This window comes from Styela clava, chromosome 3 (assembly GCF_964204865.1).
Source record: "Styela clava chromosome 3, kaStyClav1.hap1.2, whole genome shotgun sequence".
Lineage (NCBI taxonomy): Eukaryota > Metazoa > Chordata > Ascidiacea > Stolidobranchia > Styelidae > Styela > Styela clava.
In genome coordinates this window covers 19102644-19123435 of record NC_135252.1, presented here as the reverse complement: position 1 = coordinate 19123435, position 20792 = coordinate 19102644, and the positions used below count along the sequence as shown (strand labels likewise).

The window sequence follows — 20792 nt, the reverse complement described above, 5'->3', positions numbered from 1 at the left end:
TAAGACCAATTGGATTCTTTTAAAAATACTTAAATTTTGTCTTGTTCTAGATGAAGGTGACATACTGTATTAACGCCAAAGCTAAACAATTTAATAGAAACTGAAAAACAGTTCCAATAGATCATTAAATATTTTACCTTATTATTTTGGGGGCTATCAGGGTATTTTGCACTGAACTGCAAGTCCTTTCTCCTTGTTTACTTCCAACTTTGGATCCGTACGTGTAAATTTCCACAAGGATGCTTGAAAAAGATAGTATTATAAAGAAAAATGAGAATAACGCAATCTTTTTCCAAAAAATAGCAAGTATATTTTGCTATTTATTAAAGCCATATGTTATTCCGTCTGAAAAAGTTAGATTATGATCAAACCAAATCTCACAAATATACTTGCTCTTTTGTGGAGAGGGATCATGTTATTCTTAATATTGTTTTTGCTCATTGAAATTTGTAAACTTACAGCGAACTTTAACAACAATTTCCTGTTTATTTTTTTTCTATTAATTTTATATTATCGAACGACCCATATAAAAATAACCTGTCATACTGCAGAGGCCCTGAAAACAATGAACAGTGAGTTTCGCTAGCAGCGTAACCACGAACTTTATGAATATTACAAAACCTTGAATATTACTAAACCTTGAATGGCTAAAACATTGATATGAAAAGGTTACTCCCCGAAAACGTTGTATGGAATGTTCCCATATAATATTAGTATTTTGTACGCATCCGATTTTTTATTATATTTAAAAATTATTTAGGATTTAGGCTATCGTTAAAAACAGGTATGACGACATAATTTCTTTAAGAATTCTGGGTGCTACAAATGTTGCGAGGTGAGTTTCATTAACATTGTAATGAACTATGAACTTCATAAATATCACACGGTTAAAATCCTGGTAGGGCAAGTCGACTTCCCGAAAAGTTTTGAGGAGCAATCTCCCTTTTTTTTTTTTTTTTTTTTTAATCTCCCCATAAAGTATTTACATTATGTACACAATAGATTTATTATTATATTAGCAAATGATACGGCTAATGGTAAAAACAGGTATGACAACACGATTTCTTCAAGATATCCCGGTAATATAAGTGTTGCGAAGTGAGTTTCATCAACAGCGTAATACTCTATCTACAAACTTCATGAATATCACACGGTTAAAACCCTGGTACGGCAAGTCGATTCCCCGAAAAGGATTAGAGGATGTTCCTTCCCTTAGGCTTAGAGTATTTGTATTTTGTACACAAAAGATTTTGTTTTATATTAGAAAATAATTTAGGCTACCTTTGAAAACAGGTATGGCAACCTTACTTATTTAGGATTTCTCAATAATATAAGTGTTGTGAAGTGAGATTCATTTACAGCGTAATGAACTAAAAACTTCATGCATATCACACGGTTGAAACCCTGGTACAGCAAGTCAACTCCCCGAAAAGCTTTCGAGAACTGTCACCTTAAAGTATTTGTATTTTGTACACATTAGATTTTTTCCACGAATTGTACCTACGGATAGTTTTGTTATTATGTTGTTGTTAGACGTCTTTTTATTCTTGTTATGAATAAATCACTTCTCTTCAATTACTGGATCAATTGCTTTGAAACTTCAAGTGGTTAAAGATTGTTAAAGGCTATTCCTTATATTTATTCAAAGATTTCTATGTGATTCTATGCTTCTATGTGATTCATTTCTTGTGTGTGATGACGTCATCAAAATTGCAATTCACGCACCTTGTTTATTATATTAACAAAATAATAAGGCTAATAGAAAAAAAATATGACAACTGGATTTCTTCAAGTAATAATACCGACGACAACAAACAATAATTCTAAACAATATTTCTCCGATGCAGAACCACCGATTTCAAATATTTCAACAACGCCTAATTTATTTCGGTAAATTCCCGTATAAAAACTAAGATAAAATTTAACAAAAAACCCATTTTTTGGTAAGTAAAGATATTGAACATTCAGTGTAGTGAAATATCTCTTAAATAAAGGCTATACTGGTCGATCAACATATGCCCTATCAAAACTTTTTCATGCAGTGTTTTGCAATATAAAAGTGCTGCCTTAGTCGATTGTATGGTAGAATTTCACAGCTAACTATGGATATTATTCAAATACTTGTATTTGACTTTTATTTATGTTTGTCAGAAAGCTTAGTGGCGGCCGACTATACTGTATTTCGACGTATAAAGCACCCTGTGGCGATCAAGCGTGCAGTGTCCTAGAAACTAGATAATATTAACTCAAATACTCATTTAGTCATTTCGAAACATTAGGTAATGTAACATTGCTCAGCACTGAATTTTCGAATAAATATGATGTTTTCATTAATCAAAGCGATTTTAATAGTGTATACTACATGTTCATGTAAATTTCCTACAAAAGTGAAATTTTTAAACAGATTTAACAGCATATTTAGAGGGCATTCTTTTCCTTTTCAATATGAAGTAAGTAATGCTCATTTAATAAGAAGGAAAAGCGCCAAATCTACAATTTCCTGATTTTTAAATAATTGTTTGAATATATTATACGAAAGATGCGATATTTTTTAGGGTTTTGGTATAAATGATAAACAATTAAAGTTGGTCTAGTTGCCGCAAAATAATATTTATTCAATTAATTTTGCATAACTTCGATTGCTTTTGAATAAAATATTTGGTTCATCGTTAGTATTTGTACATTGTTATTCATCTCGATTATCAATATTTCTAAGAAGAAATCTCTATATTACGTTAGAAAGCAAGAGGTTTCATTCGAGGGGGAGAATTATGAATAAATATTCAATATCTGGCACCAAGGTAAAGTGTGACAATTGCTATTTGTGACTAGACAAAGAAATGTTTAAATTAATTAAAACCAATTGTTGTTTAAAAATAAACTTCTGTGAAAATTAGATACTACAAATATTTTTGAACTGGTCTCATGTATTAAATTGTAAAATAAACAGTTTCGGACATTACAATGTACTGCGTGTGATATTTTATTAATCCCAATTCCTTGTTTAAAAATTTTTCTAACCCTTGGATATCAGTGATGCTTCTTGTTGTCGTATCTTAATTGTAAAATACCCGAGTATCAACTGAAACATTCATTTTTCTTGTTTTTTTTTTGCAGAAATGCGGAGATTTTGATGAAATAAACTATTATCGGATCAAAGCATGGATTATTGACTCAACACACGTTAGTTCTATCTTGACCCTTATTTTAGTTCTACATGTTACATGTGTTTTTCATTTTATTTCTTTTTCCAAATTTCTCTCGAGAGTTCAAAATTGCACAATAACAGGCGCTCCGAAAGTATGTGTACCAATATGGAAGTAACTAAGCTTGTTCGACTACTTTACATCATGTTGTGTAAAGGGACTGAAACATATGGGCAGAAGGGATATTTACTTGGCAAATTATTGCCTAACCCTAACCTGGTACACATGCTACGGGAGTGCCCAAAAACATATATATTCATTTTTTTCACTTGAGTTTGGGCTGGGGATTGTTGAAAACTTTTACTGAACGCAATTGATATGCACATACCTGAATTTGTTATACGGATGAGGGTACAATTGGATGTAATTCTTAAATTCAATTTTTTGTTTACTACGATTTCGTGTTCACATAAATAACACTTTAACATTTGTTAAAAGAATATATAAAAAGCTAAGTAACACCCTAAGGAAGCGCGAAGAGCTGATATATACTTGCATTTATGGTGGACGAGTCATATGACTCGACATTAAGGTGCCTAAACCGTATTTACAATAAAATATTACATATAATATTTTTTGATTTTGTCCTAGATATGCTATATTCATTGTCAAGTTTAGTTTTTCCAGCTGGCAAAATAAAAAATAAATAAAAATACAAATTGTGCGGTGAGCGGAAAGAAAGCTGGTTATCGTACAGCGCCACACAATGTTTCAATATCCAATTACCGATCTTTATCGCTAAATTCCTTCTTTCGTCTATATTGGAACTCTCTACTTCTGCCTCACTATGCATAAAACATACTTGATCTGTTCTATTTTTAATAGACACTTAACTAGTTTCTATACACAAGTCCCGTCCGATTTTGTTGTTTAAACGGTTTATATTGTTTTCATAAATAGGTATTATATTAATGGGCGCTCCCGTAGCATGTGTACCAGGATAGGGTTAGGATATAATTGTATTCCAATTTTCCTTATTTTAGTTCTTTTACGAGTTCGACGACTGGCCAAATGACTCCCGTAGTATTTGTACTTGAAATTATGGTCTAACCCTAACCTGGTACACATACTAAGTTTTGGTGTCCGCCATCTTGGTTCACATACTACAGGAGTACCGAAAATATAGCAAATACTAAGCGAAATTTCGCCACAAGAACAACAAAATTCCTCTCCGGGAGGAAATTTCTACCACGTTGGGAAAAGTGGATTTAGAAAGTCGAGATATTTTTCAATAACATGATATATGAAATGAATATATAATTCTAACTATAGTTTTGTAGAAGTTTGTATTTATTTCCAAGTTCTCTCATAATATTTGACCATGTGAAACAAGACATTTCTGATACTCTCCCTATTTTTCAATTTACAAGAAAATATCTGATGTTAATATTTTTTCAGATAACAGCAAAGAATCTTCTTTATCGCCAGCTTTCTCAGGTGAAGCTCAACAGTATTGTGACATTTCTTTTAGATGAGAGGTCAATTTTTATTTTATCAATTTATATCATTCAAAATTTCCCGAATGCCGAATTTTTGAATCCTGAATCAAAACGTCAAATACGTATTATTTTATTGCTAATAAATAAAACGAGAATATCGGTCAGAGGTCGAAGACTTATCGATCGAAAGTTAGGGGATCCCCCAAAACAGCAGTCTTACTCCTTAGTGACACCTTGTGTCCCATCACTAATTAATTAATAACTAATTAATTAACGCGTGCATCTAACAGACAGACAGACAGACAGACAAACAAACAGACAAACAGACAGACAATTACCTATCAACATACTTATCGATTAAAATCGATAAGTAAAAACAGCTGAAAAAGGACTTATAGTATTTAATAGCAACAAATAGAGAATTCAAAAGCATTTAGATTTGAAATCGTGATTTTGTAGTCTACTTAAGTAGAAGGTAAAAACAAAGTTGATTTCCCATCATAAAATTTCAGTCATTATTTATATTTCTATTAAAAGTAAGCCAAGCGCAATTTTTTTTAAGTGGGGCCCACATTAGCTAATACAATCCCTTACTTCAAATTAGTCTCGTGCACATAAATATTAAACCGATCTTTTGAAATTTATAGGGATTTTTCACAATGGTTCACCAAAACATGTGGTTGAATACTCAAATATTTTTTGTTTCACAGATCTACACGGAAAAGGAAATTATGGATATGAACGTTATCGGCAAAGTAAGCGATTCGATATTTCAATTATGTAGTTTGGTGAATTATATAATTGCCATTTTTATCAGTCAAGTATGAATCTATGAATTAATTATTGGGGTTGTTAGTAGTGCCTTGTTTACCACAAAGCTAAATACTCACTGATGAAACTTTTGGAAAGTTTATCAAATTCAACTATTTTGTGTGTTCTAGCGGCATTGGTAGCTGTTAATTAAAACATTTACATCTCCCAGTCGAGCCGTATTGCGCTAAATTGGGCCAGTTATCAGATGCACGATAAAAATTTCAATCATAAATCTCTACCATATTTTTAATTAAAATTCGTCACTGCAAATTGAAGTTTTTTGAAGAATGTTCGACCGATCATATAATGACTTACGTTGCAAAATTGAAACTTGTTCTAAAACCGTTTATTTTATGTATTTGATCTGATTGACGAAACGTTTTCTTGAGACTTAAGCCCAGAGTTTCTTGAAAATGCGATCGGTGATTTAAAATTTAATATTTTTTTTGGATTCAAAATTCCCAAAAGTTGTTGAAATAAAGTAGAATGAACAAAAACAATTTTGTTAATTTGGATTTTATTATTTATTTCTTTTATTTTTATTCATTCAATATTGAACTATCGTGTTAATGAGTTATTTCAAACAAATTAAATAACGTTTTTCTGTATTTAGAAAGAAATATTTGCAGATGACGATTACGAGGTTTACAGGTTAACAGACGGACAACTTCGAGATGAAAATGTCGAAACTCTAACAGAACAGTTTAAAGTATTATAATGATAATTGTGTGCACTAGAAACACGTTACTTGTATAATTTGTGAATTATCGCATATATTTGTGTATGCTTTGTGTATGTATATTTCATTAATTTTAATTTCTTAGTTGTTATCGGCCATACTTGTATCCATAGCTGTAACATTATAACTACTGAAGAAAAAAAACATATTAATCAACTTCCCTTTTCTCTCAACCCATTTAAATATGTTAATTTATTTTAGTATAAAATAAAAGTAAACTGAGTAAATTAATCTCGTAGACTCTGGTTATATTGACAAGTAAATGAACACCCAGCAAAGCAGAAAATTTAATCCAACTTAATCAAGTCTGTTATCTCAAGCCATTACTAAAGTGGAAAGCAAATATATGTGTCACATCATCAATGACAGCTGTTTTTTCCCACTGTACCAAATTATCTGTATTTTATTCGGGGCCAGAATTAATCATTCAATCAGTATTTCATGCAGAAAAGTTCAACTTTTGGCGCTTCCGTAGTATGTGAACCAAGATGGCGGACACCGGAACGTAGTCAGGTTGGGGTTAGGCTATAGTCTTATTTCAATTTTTATTATTTTAGTTCTATTAAGTTCGGGGACTAGCCAAGTGACTTCTGTAGTATTTGTACCTGAAATTATTGCCTAACCCTAACCTGGTACACATACTACGTTGCGATGTCCGCCATCTTGATTTGCACACTACGGGTTTACCCAACTTTTTAATGACATTGATGTACAAATGTTAATAAAATTGTCTACGAGTCAACTCATTCAAGTATATTGTTAGTATGGTTATGTTATGTTGAGGCACACTTTGCACAATTAATATGAGGACACGTCATACCAATCATGTCAGATAATTGGGTTAAATGTTGTTTTTACTTCCACGAGGCAACTTTAGTTTAGCAGGGGTTCAAACTTTTGGAGTTATGGAGCGCGTGAAGAGGTTGACAAATATTTACAGAGCCTCACGATAAAGTTATAACAATGAAAAAAAAAAAAAAAAACTAAATGCGGCCCGCAAGGGAAAATTGTGATTGTGATCATTTTGAATGGTGTGCCGCCCATGAAGCGAGTTTTTAATTTTGTTTAATTTTTGTACATGCAATTACTTGAAAGCCTATGTTATAAGGGAGTGCGGCCCGCGGATCCACCCAGTTATTTGTATCTGGCCCTGCTGCATTAAAGTTTGCACACACCTGGATTAGACCATTGCACTCAAAAAGTTAAAATATTAAGCATCGAATTTTGGAACGAAGAATGTAGTGAACCAATTGAGATTCAGTCTGAAATATGCGACTAAACAACATACTTTTGAACATCAATATATAACGCGGCTCAGTAGTGATACGGATATGTTTTGAAAGGGTTATTTCAGATGGATTAATTGAACTGCAGTCGACAATTATTACACAAACTGATAGGTAAATCACATATTGATTTTGGCTTCATAGTTACTACCAGAACAACGTTACTGTATGCTTTGACGAGTGAAACGGAAAGTAGGGTACTCCCGGTGTATGTGAACCAAGATGGCGGACACCGGAACGTAGTATGTGTACTAGTTAAGAGTTGGCCATGATTCCAGTTACAAATACTACGGGAGTCACTGGGCTAGTCCTCGAACTCGTAATAGAACTAAAATAAATTTGAATAAAATTATGGCCTAACACTAACCTGGCACATATCCTACGTTCCGGTGTCCCTCATCTTGGTTTGAATATTACAGGAGTACCGAAAGTAGTATAGTAGTAGAAAGCTAGTGACCAAAAACAGACAGATGAAGGGTAAAAATTGGGCGTTGTGGCCAATAAATATAAAAGTAGCGTGTTCGATAAGTACGGTACTTTTATGTTATTTAATATTAGAATTGGAGTAAAGAGGGTAGATACTAAAAATGAGACTTCAATCCCAATGGCTGGAACGAATCTCTAAGCAACCACAAACATTTGCGCTTGCGTAAGTTATTACCGATATCTAAATTATGCATCTCGAAAACATGAAAATAGAAATTGAAGTTCGGTGAAAAAGTATATTATTAAATACAGTCAAATAAATGAATTTGTCCAAACTCGAAAAACTATACCGCTTCAATTTTAAAATAAAATTTAATACCCAATTTTATTGGGTGTTAAGACTCGTCAATGATACTACCCTGGGTACTCCCGTAGTGTGTGTACCTGACTAGGGTTAGGCCATAATTTTATTCCGATTTTTTTATTTAGTTCTATTACGACTTCGGGGCTGTCTGTGTTAGCCAAATGAATGTACGCCCTGCCCATAGGTTTCAGTCCCTTACACAACTTGATGTAAAGTAGGCGAACGAAATTAATCCACATTGGTATAAACCAGGGATGGGCAAGGTTTTTGAACCAAGAGCCAAACATTTTGCCCACTCAGAATGGCGGGCCATGTAAGTGTGACGTGGAAGTTTCATTTTATGAACAATATTTACAGTGTTACAAAGCTAAGGTGGAAACAATAAGCCTCGTGCCAAAACTAAATTTAAGCGCAATCTCAACAAATTCCTTCTATTCTCCTCCATCTATTTTAGCTGAAACATCAAAATTTGATTTCAGTTTGGTTGTGACAGCAACAGGCGGATCAGATTGAATTACCCAACGGGCCGGATATAACAAAAATTGGGCCTGTATGCTGTACATATATATATTCTGTATGTATATAGCATAAAAAGTTAAGCAAGGCACCTATTACTGGTATATACAAACATAAAACTGAAAGTTATCTATAATTCAACGCAAGATACATTATGCAGAGATGTCTAGGGTGCCATATATAATCGATTTTAGTTGTTGACAATTGGGAGAAATATTACATTTGTAGTTTTTTACGTGAATGTTTCACAGAAAGGAACAATAGTAGCAGCGTGTAGAGTATAAGTAAATCAAGAAATAGCCTTCTATCTCACACCAAAATTCTCTGAAGATATGAATAATATAATAATATGAATGATATAATTATGAGTCATCGCCCCTTCCTTATTTGTGCAAACATGGAAAGATTGAATAGTCATGAGACATATTCGATCTCAATAAGTGCAACTAATTTGCAAAATCCAACATTTTCAAGATGACCATGGTGTTCTTGTTTGGGCATTGCCTATCAAGGCAGTGGAGGGTGATGATATGATACGTTAGTTGCAAAATAATATGTTGATTTCAAAAGTAATGTCAATGCTGGTGAACAATACGTCATAGTTCATGGGAAATTATACTGGAACAATGTCATAATTAGCAAAACGGTTTGTAGGTTCACTTCGTATCCAAAAATGAAATGTCGAAGATGTAAGAACGAGTCAGGTGTTACAGGTTAGAATCCGAAGTATCAACTATGGAATCCTTTTATTGAATCACGCAATTTGCTTTTTTGTTGTGATGTCTAAATCATGAAAATATTGTGTTAATTATTTATCAAATGTGATACCGATATCAAGAAAGATGATTTCGGAATTGAAATACAAACAGAATAACAAAAATAGGTGAATAAAAATGTCTTTTGAATAGGAACAAAATTAGCCAAGTAATTATTTTATCAAGTAAACGGATAGCTCGCGGAGCCCCTTGGTTTCTCTTGCGCATCCCTTGGGTTCCGTATGGAGCACGTTGATAACCTATGACCTAGGTTATAAGATAGTAATCTTCAATCTTGCTACAGCAACCTTGCAATATTTGCAATACGGATCCACCGGCGCTAAAGCCGAAAAGTTAAGTTGTTGGTCCCGCAGAAACCCAATCGATACAACAAAATATTTATTATACTTATACTTTATTAATATAGTCAAGCTTTTGTTCAATCGTTAAATGCCGATATTAGGATCAGCAGAACTTCTATCATGATTGGATAGATAAAATAGCGAGTTAATTAAGCGTAAAACACCTATCGGAAGAAGTGTTGTATCCCTAACCAGAGATTGCTATCAAGATTATTCGAAGTTAAATTATAATTGGGTTCGGAGGAAGAAAACGGCGAAGGAAAAGTTCTACGGTCGGAAAATATCTTTTTAACAATATTCATAACAACAAGATGAATGGAAACGCTGAGAAATAATATACTCATGATTAGATCAATAATATAACAGAGCCATTGAACGTAAAACACCTATAAGGAGACTCTCTTATATCCCTAACCAGAGATTGTTATTAAAATTTTTCGAAGTTGAGGTACTCCTGTAGTGTGTACCAGATTAGGGTTAGGCAACAATTTCATTCCGAGTTTCCTTATTTTAGTTCTATTACGAGTTTGGAGACTGTTTGTGTTAGTCAAGTGAATATACCCCCCGTCCCATAGGCTTCCGCCCCTTTACACAACTTAATTTAAAATAGGCGAACAAAATTATTTACCTCCATATTGGTACACATACTACTGGAGCGCCGAAGTTAAAGTATAGGGAATTGAAGTATACTTGGGTTCGGCGGCAAAAACTATATAAAGAACAACGTTTATTTTTTGTTGAATAGGAAGAAGGCGAAAAAAGAATATTACGGCCGGAAAATGTTTTGAATCAATATTTATAACAACAAGATGAATGGAAACGCTGAGAAATAATTTACTTTGATCTCGAAGATTTCTTCTCTTTCTCATCTAAATGTTCAGGACCGTTCGTTATGATGATGCCATTCGACTTGACTTTTGGTGGTAAGCTGAGGTAAAATAATAGTTGCTCAAAATTTGGTGATATTGTAACACTTACCATAAGTCACTAAAGTTATGATGCAAATGGCCAAGTCAACTAAGCCATTCAAAGGGAGTTTGAAAAGGGATTAGGAAGTAGAGCTTTGGACACTCCGTGTTGGGTGCAAGTATTTCTCCCAGACAACAATCTTTAACCAATAAATTCTACCTGCATTTCAATACTTCCGTATTTTCTATTGTCTTCGCCGAATCATTTTGAGTAGGCAATTCGGCACGAGGGTTTTGCCGGCAATTGAAAAAGGAGAGTTCAGGATAAGAGATAAATACATATAAATAGATATTATTACAGCATTAACAGTGGACTACTTTCACGCAAACACAGAGCGAGGCGGTTTTTGTTTACATTGCCGCCAGGATCGATCAGGCAGAACAAATCAACCAATAAATTCTAGTCTACCTGTATGACAATACTTTCGTGTTTGTTATTGTAGCTTCTGACATTCCACTTTCTTTGCTCTTGTTTCTATTTGTCATTGGTAATCGCCACAAAATTGAGAAAAAAAGAAAAGTTCAGGTTTATGAATAAATACGAGATATTACTACTTATGCGCAAACACAGGGCAAGTCGGTTCTTGTTTACATTGCCGCCAGAATCGATCAGGCAGAAACAAATCAACCAATAAATTCTAGTCTACCTGCATGGCAATGCTTCTGTGTTTGTTATTGTAGCTTCTGACATTCCACTTTCTTTGCTGTCTTCGATTATTTCTCTTCGCTTCACCGCTCCAAAAGTCCTGCTCAAAATTGGTTCAGATGTATGAATAGATACAAGATATTGCAGCATTACCCTTATACTAATTTCACGCAAACACAGGACAAGGCGGTTGTTGTTTACATTGCCGTCAGAATCGATCATGCAGAAAATCCACGTGGTGAGGTTGTTAACAAATCCGGCATGTAAACAAAAAGGTAAGATATCGCATAAAAAAAAATTGAAAGAGTCTGACAATTACCTGTACGAATGTTGGCCCCCGATCTGATATTCTCCGCCAGCGATATCTATCTTCGACGTTTCGCCGTAAACCATCGTGTTCACTGAGGATTAAAAATATATCCTATTTTACATTGATTGGAGAACAAGTCACAATATTGAGGTATTAGAAAAAACAATTCAGAAAAAATTGATATCCAGTTACTGTATAAATTCGACGAAGTCGAATTTGGCAAAACAATCGGTCAAAAACAAAACATATAGATTAATATTTGAAACAAATTCACAAGCATAATTATGATTAAATCATATGTCCGAAATTTTGTATAATATATTGAAGCAGGAGTAATAATAAACTAATAAAGTCCTTACATTCTTTTATGATGTTGCGATTTTCAGTCATCGGACCTGAAACAAAAGAAAATGAGCATATTTTATTTCTCCGAAGCGACAGTATTTACAATGAATAGCAAATTTCACTGAGCATGGAAGAGACTTAATGTTGTTGTTTTGTGACAAATTGTGTTATAATAAGCAACTAATAGACCTCTAGATTTGCAACTTTGATTGCTTAGAAGAAGTTGACAGAATGCTATTATATCTTTCTGCGATTATCCGAAAGTAGACCCAACATTTTGAGTGATAGTTAAATTCAACAATTCCCAACTGGGGGCCTGTAGCCGCCAATAGTGCCACCGAGCAGAGAAGGGCCACAATGGTAATTTTACTTTTCACTTCAGGAAACTTAACGTTGTTCCTGGTTCCATTATTTTCTAAAGTTATTTTACAAATATTTTTGTTTTCACGTTGTTGACTACAAATGTTTTGAACATATCGGGATTTGGTATAAATGCCACTATAATATAATATTCCACCAGAACGATGAACAGATATTTAAATAAACAATTGTTGAGTTTGGCGTTCAATTACAAAAAGCAAAATCATAAGCACAAGTATATAGTACAACCGGCAAAAGCATTTTTTTTTTTTTAAATTCAGTTTGAAATAATCTAATTAGCATATAAATTATTAGAAAATCGAGGATAAATTCTCATGCAAAAAAACTTTGAGGAGAACGACTACACGTTTCAAAAAATAACACAAATATTGCATTTACCTTTATAAATCTGGACCGGCCATTTCAAAGATCGTTTTTGGTGGAATTCGTTGACAAAATAGTCGTAAATAATCTTTGCCGGATCATCTGTCGTATAACTTAATATACTGTTGATTGAGCCGCCTTTCTCTTTGAGGAACTTATCACTGATATCCAAGCTTTGGTGATGATTTGGTAAGAAGTTGAACGTTGTAGGTTGAAAAACTTCCAGTAAAGAAGTGAAACGTTGGTTTTTTTCGAGCACAACTTCAGAACTTGGTGGGATGAGAATCTCGCAAAATCGATGTTTGTCAAGGAAGCTTTGAACGTGGTATTCCTCGGAAACGATGCAAACTGTGGTAAAGTTATCGTGAGAATCACAGCATAGAAAATACTGCAAACGGATATCAAAGTTTTCATCTTTCTTTATTGCGACCTTTTTACGACTGAAATGCTGACATTCAATTTCGACCATTTTGTTTTTGTGAATGGGAATACTTTGTGAAAAAGCATCGTCTACTGACTTGTCTGAATAGCTAAATGCGGTTACAGTCATGTTTTTTATATTTATGGGTTTCTGAGCCCATGTGGCAAGACTTAAATGAGCTGGTTTATCTTCGGGAAAAGTCAATCCATCGGGAGAGCAACGAACTGTTGGTGTAATGTCATAGAATCCTTCTTCTGAGGTTGTGTATCTTGGATCTATGACCTCGATTGATATTTCCGTTGGTTCAATCAAGGCGCCAGCAGGTATCTTTAGAATTGCTGAGTTTCCAATACGTAATTCACCTCCTTCGGGACCTATATTTGCTGCAAATATAAAAACACAAAACATGAATAGTACCTACATAAACTTTTTGTCGATTCATTTTTTCAAATTATTTTACGAAAAACACAAACTTTATTGTGAAAACTATGTCAAATCGAAATACATTAGAAAGCGTTATCTCCAATTCGAATCATGGGTTTATAAATATTTTTCAATTTGAATAAGTAAAGCTAATTTAGAGCTTTGGATCCCAAAAAGATTGCAACTCTAATTCGATATATACGACAAGCTTAAGTTAATACGAGCCTAAATGGAACTGTTCATTTATATTAGATGGTGATATAGACTTGAGGTAGATGTTAGTTGGTGAGAACATTATAAAGTAAAGATAAAGCGGGGATGCTTACCTGAAGCTTTAGATTTAGGTGTCTGATGAATGTTCGTATGCTTCTTTACTGTACGTGTACACCCTGCGTTCTCCGGATTGCAAATATTCTCAACCTCCTCCTATAAAATACCATACTATTACATACAATTTGATTCGCACAATTATTTCCTATCAGGATATTTATGTTTTAAGATAACCTCAATGTCTATGGGAATCATTATTAGAAAACTAAACAAATGTATCTTGAAGTTTTAACTCGGTTATTAATTAAAATAAATTGGTAGCAACTGATTGATCTATATAAATAATTTGTCGATAATATAGTAGAAGCATGTCATACCTTTAGTACGATAATTCAATCAATGAAAACCAATGTTCATAATTGCTACAGTATTTTCAATTTATATCATAAACTATACAACTTTTAGATTTAAACTACATGTAGATGGAAAAGACAAACAAAGCGTAATATACCTGAGAGCGCCTATGTTGCATACCCACTGGAACTGGTTGGAAATCAAAATCGCATTTTCTCGGCGGAAATGAACGTAATAACTCTTGCTTTTTGTCATCCATGACAATCTGAAAGGATATTTGAGTTGAACAAATTTATTTGTTGCGAATAAATAAACTGAATGTGGTTATATCGACTTTTATTAAACGCACCTCGTGAGCTCTGTCTATTAAATAATTCATAAGGGAAACCTTGGGCTTGATTTCTGTCCATGTCGAGTTGTTGGCTACAACCTTCAGATTTGTGATCTAGACAAATCAAACAAAAAATAGTGATTTGGTCAGTAAGTAACGTCTAGTTAAAAATTATCCCTGTCTGTCTTTGCATTAGTAAAAGAATCATGATTATCATTATTATGTCACCATGATAGGAACATATCAATTACGGGAAAGGAAAGGGGACGAGACGTTCCAATTGTATGGCGAACTACGGCCTTTCGTCCGGTTACCAGTCCATGTCATGTATGGATTAGTTAGACAGTTATTTTGTTTTTAAATCCAAGGACTTGATAGTGAAGAAAGCCGAAACCGGCCATAGGTTACGTAAACCACCCTAAGGCGACGAGGAGCCCAGCAATCCTCTCGCACATAATTATCGCCGCATAGGATTAGAACATGCGAATCCGCGCAGAGTATCAGAGATGTGTGATTACTCTGCGGATTCTGCCGTATTCCAAACGCTGAGCACGATGCACTACACCGCCGATCATCGGACGTGTAGAGATGAATGGGCATTACAAGAGCGCACGACAATAAATTAATAAAAACGCTAGATTTCAATGAAACATACCAAGTATGATTATACTTACACGTGATGCTTCATTTACCCAATCTCGAATTCGATCAATCTTCTGCTTCGTGTCTTCAAGTGTTTCCAAAACCAGTCCCTGCAGTTGAAATTACATTAAATTTGAATTTAAAATTTCGGGTTACTCTCGTTTAAATTCGAGTAACACTTATTATTTATTTGAATTTATAAATGTCTAAACAAGATTAACTGAATTCTTCATAACATTTATCTGCTATAGTGGCTATAGATTTACTACAGCGACTATATTTTGACTCTTGCGATAGTATATAGCAGGGATACTCAACTAATTTTACCGAAGATCCGCATACAAACTTCCAAATTATTTCGGTCCGGTGTTTTCAGAAATTATATTTCGGCATCCGTAAACGCGCACTTTCTCGACCGGTTAAAGATTATCGGATTAGCAATATTATTTATTATGGTCTTATAGTTCGTTTCATATGTATATTCAAAACAATGAAAGTCATTCTATAGAATGAAACTTTAAAAGTGGGGATATTGATCCAAAATAAAGAATTAGGTGCGGTCCGAATCAAAATACTCGAAAGGTCCGGATTCGTACGCGGTCCGTCAGTTGAGTAGCCCTGGTATATAGGACGGTTTAGGTAACCTACGGCATGCGAACAGCATGCTTTAATATACTGTTCGTGTTTCTTCATCTCCGGTTTCACAATGTCAGTCATCATGAAATCCGTCACTCCCAGCGAATGGGAATAGTTAATGTGACGTCAAAGTCAATCTCCCAATGCGGCCCTTCGCATGAAACAATTTCTTGATGCCTCCCTAGCACAAAACGTTACATTCGAAACAGTCCACTGTTTATATAATAATACTTCTCGTTTGTGAACCCTGATTTTCATCTGAAAATGTTTCATTCACGGTAATTTGATTTAGTTAATAAACACAATTCAACTCACCGCCGCTTCATTATTATCTTCGTCTTCGAAAATATACTCATCATCCAAAGCAGCACGCGAATTCTAAAAAAAAAACAAGTAAGTAGAGAGTAATTATGTTGATCACTAAAAATGTATCATGACTCAAATTGTGCTCCGGTGTCAGCGATGTAATTTAAAGAACCCTACTCAAAAACTTCAATATCAAAGAATCGGTTTTGTATTCCAACCTCACACGCAGACAGACTGACTATGTGTATCTTTATCTCTCACCTCACACCCAAACAGACAAGGTTTGTCCTTGATAATTTTGTATTGGCTCGCTAATCTTTATAAGGACTGAAGAATATGCGTAGACAGCCAGTCCCCCAAAGAATAATATTAAAAGGATAATGTATGTTTTTTGAAGAGCTATTTAAAGGCATTTACAGTAAGATAAAATGTAGATTTTTAACACTATTTTGCTATATTTCTGTATCATTTACTGACAATTCGATATTTTGGGCATATGATTCCATTCTCCAAACGAACCAACCGAGATAGATGAATAGCTTCTACAGCGAAGTTTGAAAAGAGCTTCTTATGGATGATTTTGAATATCCGTGGCCGCTTGTACCTAGAGCGAAAGGTGAGAGCAAGCCCTTTGCCAAACAAATAAATTTTGCTTCAAAAAAATTAAATTTTTGACGGACTACGCCCTTGGTCACCCGAGATCAACGAAAAAGTAAAGAGCCTACATAAAAATAGCAATGCCAATACGTACCGACAAAGATAAGTTTCTCTTAGGAATGCCGTCCAGAGTATCTTTCAGATCAGATAAAGAATTTCTACGACGCTGTGAGTATCAGTAAGAGTATGTTCATAATACATTACATGAAATAGGAAGGAGTGGATACAATTTTGGCGAAGTTCCCAGTATGTTGGAAATCTATATAACAAGGCAGTCTATGTGACGAGGTAGGCAAAAAAGGGAAACTTCGCGTTTAGGATCTTAAACATTGCAATTACATGGGCGTATTGTGCTTTTTATTGAAATTTTATTAATATTAAATTAATCGATGTAATTACTGGTGTATTTGTATAAATAAGCTGAATTGATAATTTCTTGTACCAGCAAAGGCTATATAAGTAAATGCTACCAGAGGTGAATGGCATTTACATTTTATTTAATGAATAAAATTACCAGGGTAGTTGTTTAAATAGGGCATTTTGAGACATTGGTTTTTTATTTCTAACCTCACATGCACCCATATACACGATGGGTTTATTCTTGGCAATCTTTTAGGCACTTTTCAAGACTCAAGAAATATATAAATGTAAACAACGGTCACTATGACCGACCTAACGGTCCAAAGGTAGGTTTTACACTGACCTGAGGAAGGTACCGAAAGATTGGCAATCTTATCTTGGAAATACTGCCATTGATGTCGTCTGTTATATCTTCCAAATGAGATGAACCAATCCAACGACGTCGCTTAATAGGACATCCAGAATAGCTTCTCTAAAATGAGTATTTGGAGTATATCCAGAATCAAGCACATAAAACGTAAATCAGGTTCAGAATGTATATATTTCATATACATATTTCTGCATGTTGGTAACCTATAGGACAATGACTTCATGTTTCTGCATGTTGGTAACCTATGGACCTTTCCCCGAGCATCGACTTCCTCGTTTACTTCGTGACATTGGCCAATCAGCAAGATGCAAAAAGTGACGTAACAATGCTCCGTTTTCGTCTCCGCCCAGACACTTTTCTCCCTCAGACAAATTTTCAAGCGCGGTTGTAAACAATACCTCGTTTTTGCGTTTTTGAACTCTATTTGTTAGTTTTCAGTTGTGTTTCGGAAACCTAAATATAAATCAGATAGTCCAATAACACTCTATCTTCCTAGGAGTTCTAATTTAATTGCAGTAATAAAAAATTAGTGTAGAAATAGCTGAGATAGACCAGGGTAAAATTCTTTACCGGTACTTTTAAAAAACAGATTGTTGTATGCGATGAATCATAAATCTGGTTTGAAACACATACCACATTTTACAGGCGTCAGCTCGCAAAAGCACTCTCAAAATGACCCCGAAAATTATACAATGGTGAAGTATAGGAAGATTTGTTAGGGGGTCAAAGGTCGGAAAAGGTCCATAGACTGGTCATGATCCAATGACTTCATGTTTCTGCATGTTGGTAACCTATAGGACAATGACTTCACGTTTGGGAACTGTTGCGACCACGCGGATACGTGAACGATTTTTCGGTTTTTTCTAACGAGTCAATTTTTTTGTTGTTTTCGTATAAATCGTACTGGATAGACTGTACGTATGTCTAAGTCCAATGGCTCCGTTATCAAAAAATTGTCAAGCACCTCATAGGTTGAAAGTATATTTTGTTCAAGCTTGCTGTGGCTTTTTTAATGCAAAGAAAAAAGCGACAGGCTACATTTCATTAGTACACCTCTGAAATTTGAATTTAGGATATCTATATTAGGGCGTAATCTTTCATGTTTAATACAAACCCCCAACAAAGGAGTGTCAGGTCTATTTTTCCACTGATGTTCATCATACTCGCCAAGGTTTACATCGAGCAGTGAACCATTTCGTTGTGACTGTTTGCTGCTGAAAAGTTCACTAAAATCCTAAAAACATATTACAATTATTAGACAGTAGTCCAACTTTATGGAGCGGTTACTTTCTCATCGTCATAACGAAAAATAACTCTAGAGTACATCATGTGAGTTCAGTGTGATTATATAAAGACAGGTCGGATATGTAATAAGGCAAGGTAGGCTGAATCCTAGGAGATTTAAGCTTGAGAGGGCTGAACATTCAATTTTTACCTTTCAAGTCGTTTTTTAATTTAAAAAGCTTGTTTCAGTAGATAACCGGGTTAACATTTTATAAAACTGGAATTTGTCAAATTTTTTAAATTAGATAAATAATCTTTGTCTTTTTATTTCAATTTTTTTCTCTTAGACAGAATAAAAAATCAAAAGGCCGAATGAATAATTTTGTTGAACTTTGAAAAAATCGATCCAAGCAAAAAATACTTAAAATATGACGTTATTATGACGTCTGGTTTTTGACACCATGACTTTTAAATAATTTTAGTTTAAATAAAAGTAGTAATGATAAATTCTACCTATGTTTGAATGATCTATTATGGCGCCATAGTGGATTCCACATAGCTATGTGACGTCATTTATAGAACAAAGGCCTTAAAGATGGCGTAGCCTAGGACCTCTCATGGTCCAAATCCGGCCGGGTATGCAGGGTTATGGCATTAGATAATAATAGTAAAATATACGTAAGAATAAGGGGAAAAATTATTAAGCATCATTCAGCGAAACCTATTATTCTTATCCGTCGAAATGTGTCAGTTTACTCGCCTATAGTGTAACCACAGTTGAAAACGTTTTACGCAATTCATGCTCACCCGTTCAAGTCTTGACGTAACTGATCCAACAGAACTCGCGAAGGACGATACGGACGTAGGCATGACTTGTTATATTAAACAGTAAACCTTTGAAATATCTGCACTAGTAAAGCGAAATCAAAGGTCACATTTTTGTTGACAATGTTATAAAAACAGCAATACATAATTTTATTGAATCATTTACTTATAAACTGAATTTTGGGGGATATAAAATACAAGACTAACTTCATGCTGACGCCGGAATATTTCTTTGATGACTCAGATTTAAATTCTAATTTCCTAGTGTTTATGCCAATGAGCTTTCGTCATCACTCAGTTGAGATTTCATTCTAAAGAAGTAGCAAGTTTTACCGATTTACTTGCTTTTCTGCCTTCGGACTCGCAGCCTCATTGTCGAGTGGCACATATGTTTTTGAATAGTTTACATCAAACATATACCAGTATACAGGGATATATTATTCCCCTTCTATTGTACTATCAAAGTATATACAAAGAGTCCTGGCGATAACGCACACGAAGAAACTACCGCTTATATGAAGCTACAGAATTTAAAGTAATTCTTTCGATGCGAATGCGATCATAGGATTTTCTGACAATTTCATTTCTATAGAATAGACCGTAAAAGTCATATTTACTCTAATCTCAATTACACTCTGACCTACTGTCAATAACATTAACAACTGAAACGTTGTCGTCACTATTATAAGTTGACCTTTCTAGAACTAACAACATATCTTTGCTTTAACGCCAGGCCATTATAGCTATACGCAACCACCAAAAAAAATATATTCGTGTGATGGTCTGACAGAAATTAGCATTGCATGACCGGGGGATTTACCAGGTTTGAGAATCAGGTATTTCGCGGGAAAATTTATTCTCTCTACGCGTCAAGTGACATCATCATTATACAAACATAAAATTTCCCCCAGACTCACAAACATTCTAATATATTACAATATAATCATATTTCCATCTTATTCTATATCTTTTACCAACGCCGGTACAAAAGAGACAAAAATAAGTTAAACCAATCAATGTGAAACACTTTCTGAATATTGGCAGATATAAAAAT

General features: G+C 34.2%; 1 protein-coding gene and 1 long non-coding RNA gene across 3 annotated transcripts; one reads left to right on the top strand and one right to left on the bottom strand.

Moving 5' to 3' along the window:
- Window positions 1-4978: 4978 nt before the first annotated feature.
- On the top strand, window positions 4979-7751 carry LOC144421008 (uncharacterized). Its single transcript, XR_013474870.1, has 2 exons — window positions 4979-5400; window positions 6072-7751. It is a non-coding gene; the product is annotated as an uncharacterized LOC144421008 (long non-coding RNA).
- A 440-nt stretch (window positions 7752-8191) lies between these two features.
- Window positions 8192-19825, bottom strand: LOC120343360 (uncharacterized). 2 transcript variants are annotated; one of them, XM_039412512.2, is made up of 17 exons: window positions 19721-19825; window positions 18804-18923; window positions 17663-17791; window positions 17054-17125; window positions 16312-16374; window positions 15393-15470; window positions 14737-14832; window positions 14545-14652; window positions 14090-14189; window positions 12935-13723; window positions 12190-12225; window positions 11840-11921; window positions 11522-11620; window positions 11285-11349; window positions 11035-11113; window positions 10745-10834; window positions 8192-9572 (listed from the first exon to the last, which is right to left on the bottom strand). In XM_039412512.2, exons 1-17 carry the CDS (start codon window positions 19781-19783, stop codon window positions 9536-9538), a joined length of 2106 nt encoding a protein of 701 aa, XP_039268446.2. In that variant the 5' UTR covers window positions 19784-19825; the 3' UTR covers window positions 8192-9535. The 2 variants fall into 2 exon arrangements, with proteins under 2 accessions (XP_039268446.2, XP_039268447.2); XM_039412513.2 differs by lacking the exon at window positions 11035-11113 and having other exon boundaries at window positions 11284-11349.
- Window positions 19826-20792: the final 967 nt, after the last annotated feature.

Bases quoted from the DNA above. Each gene is read 5' to 3' on its own strand.
- LOC120343360 (XM_039412512.2), bottom strand. From the start codon at position 19,783: ATGCCTACGTCCGTATCGTCCTTCGCGAGTTCTGTTGGATCAGTTACG. The intron at 11,621-11,839 runs GTAATTGTCAGA...AATTTTGAGCAG, and splicing joins GGGGGCCAACATTCGTACAG to GACTTTTGGAGCGGTGAAGC. The intron at 11,350-11,521 runs GTAGACTAGAAT...AATGACAAATAG, and splicing joins ACAGAAGCATTGCCATGCAG to AAACAAGAGCAAAGAAAGTG.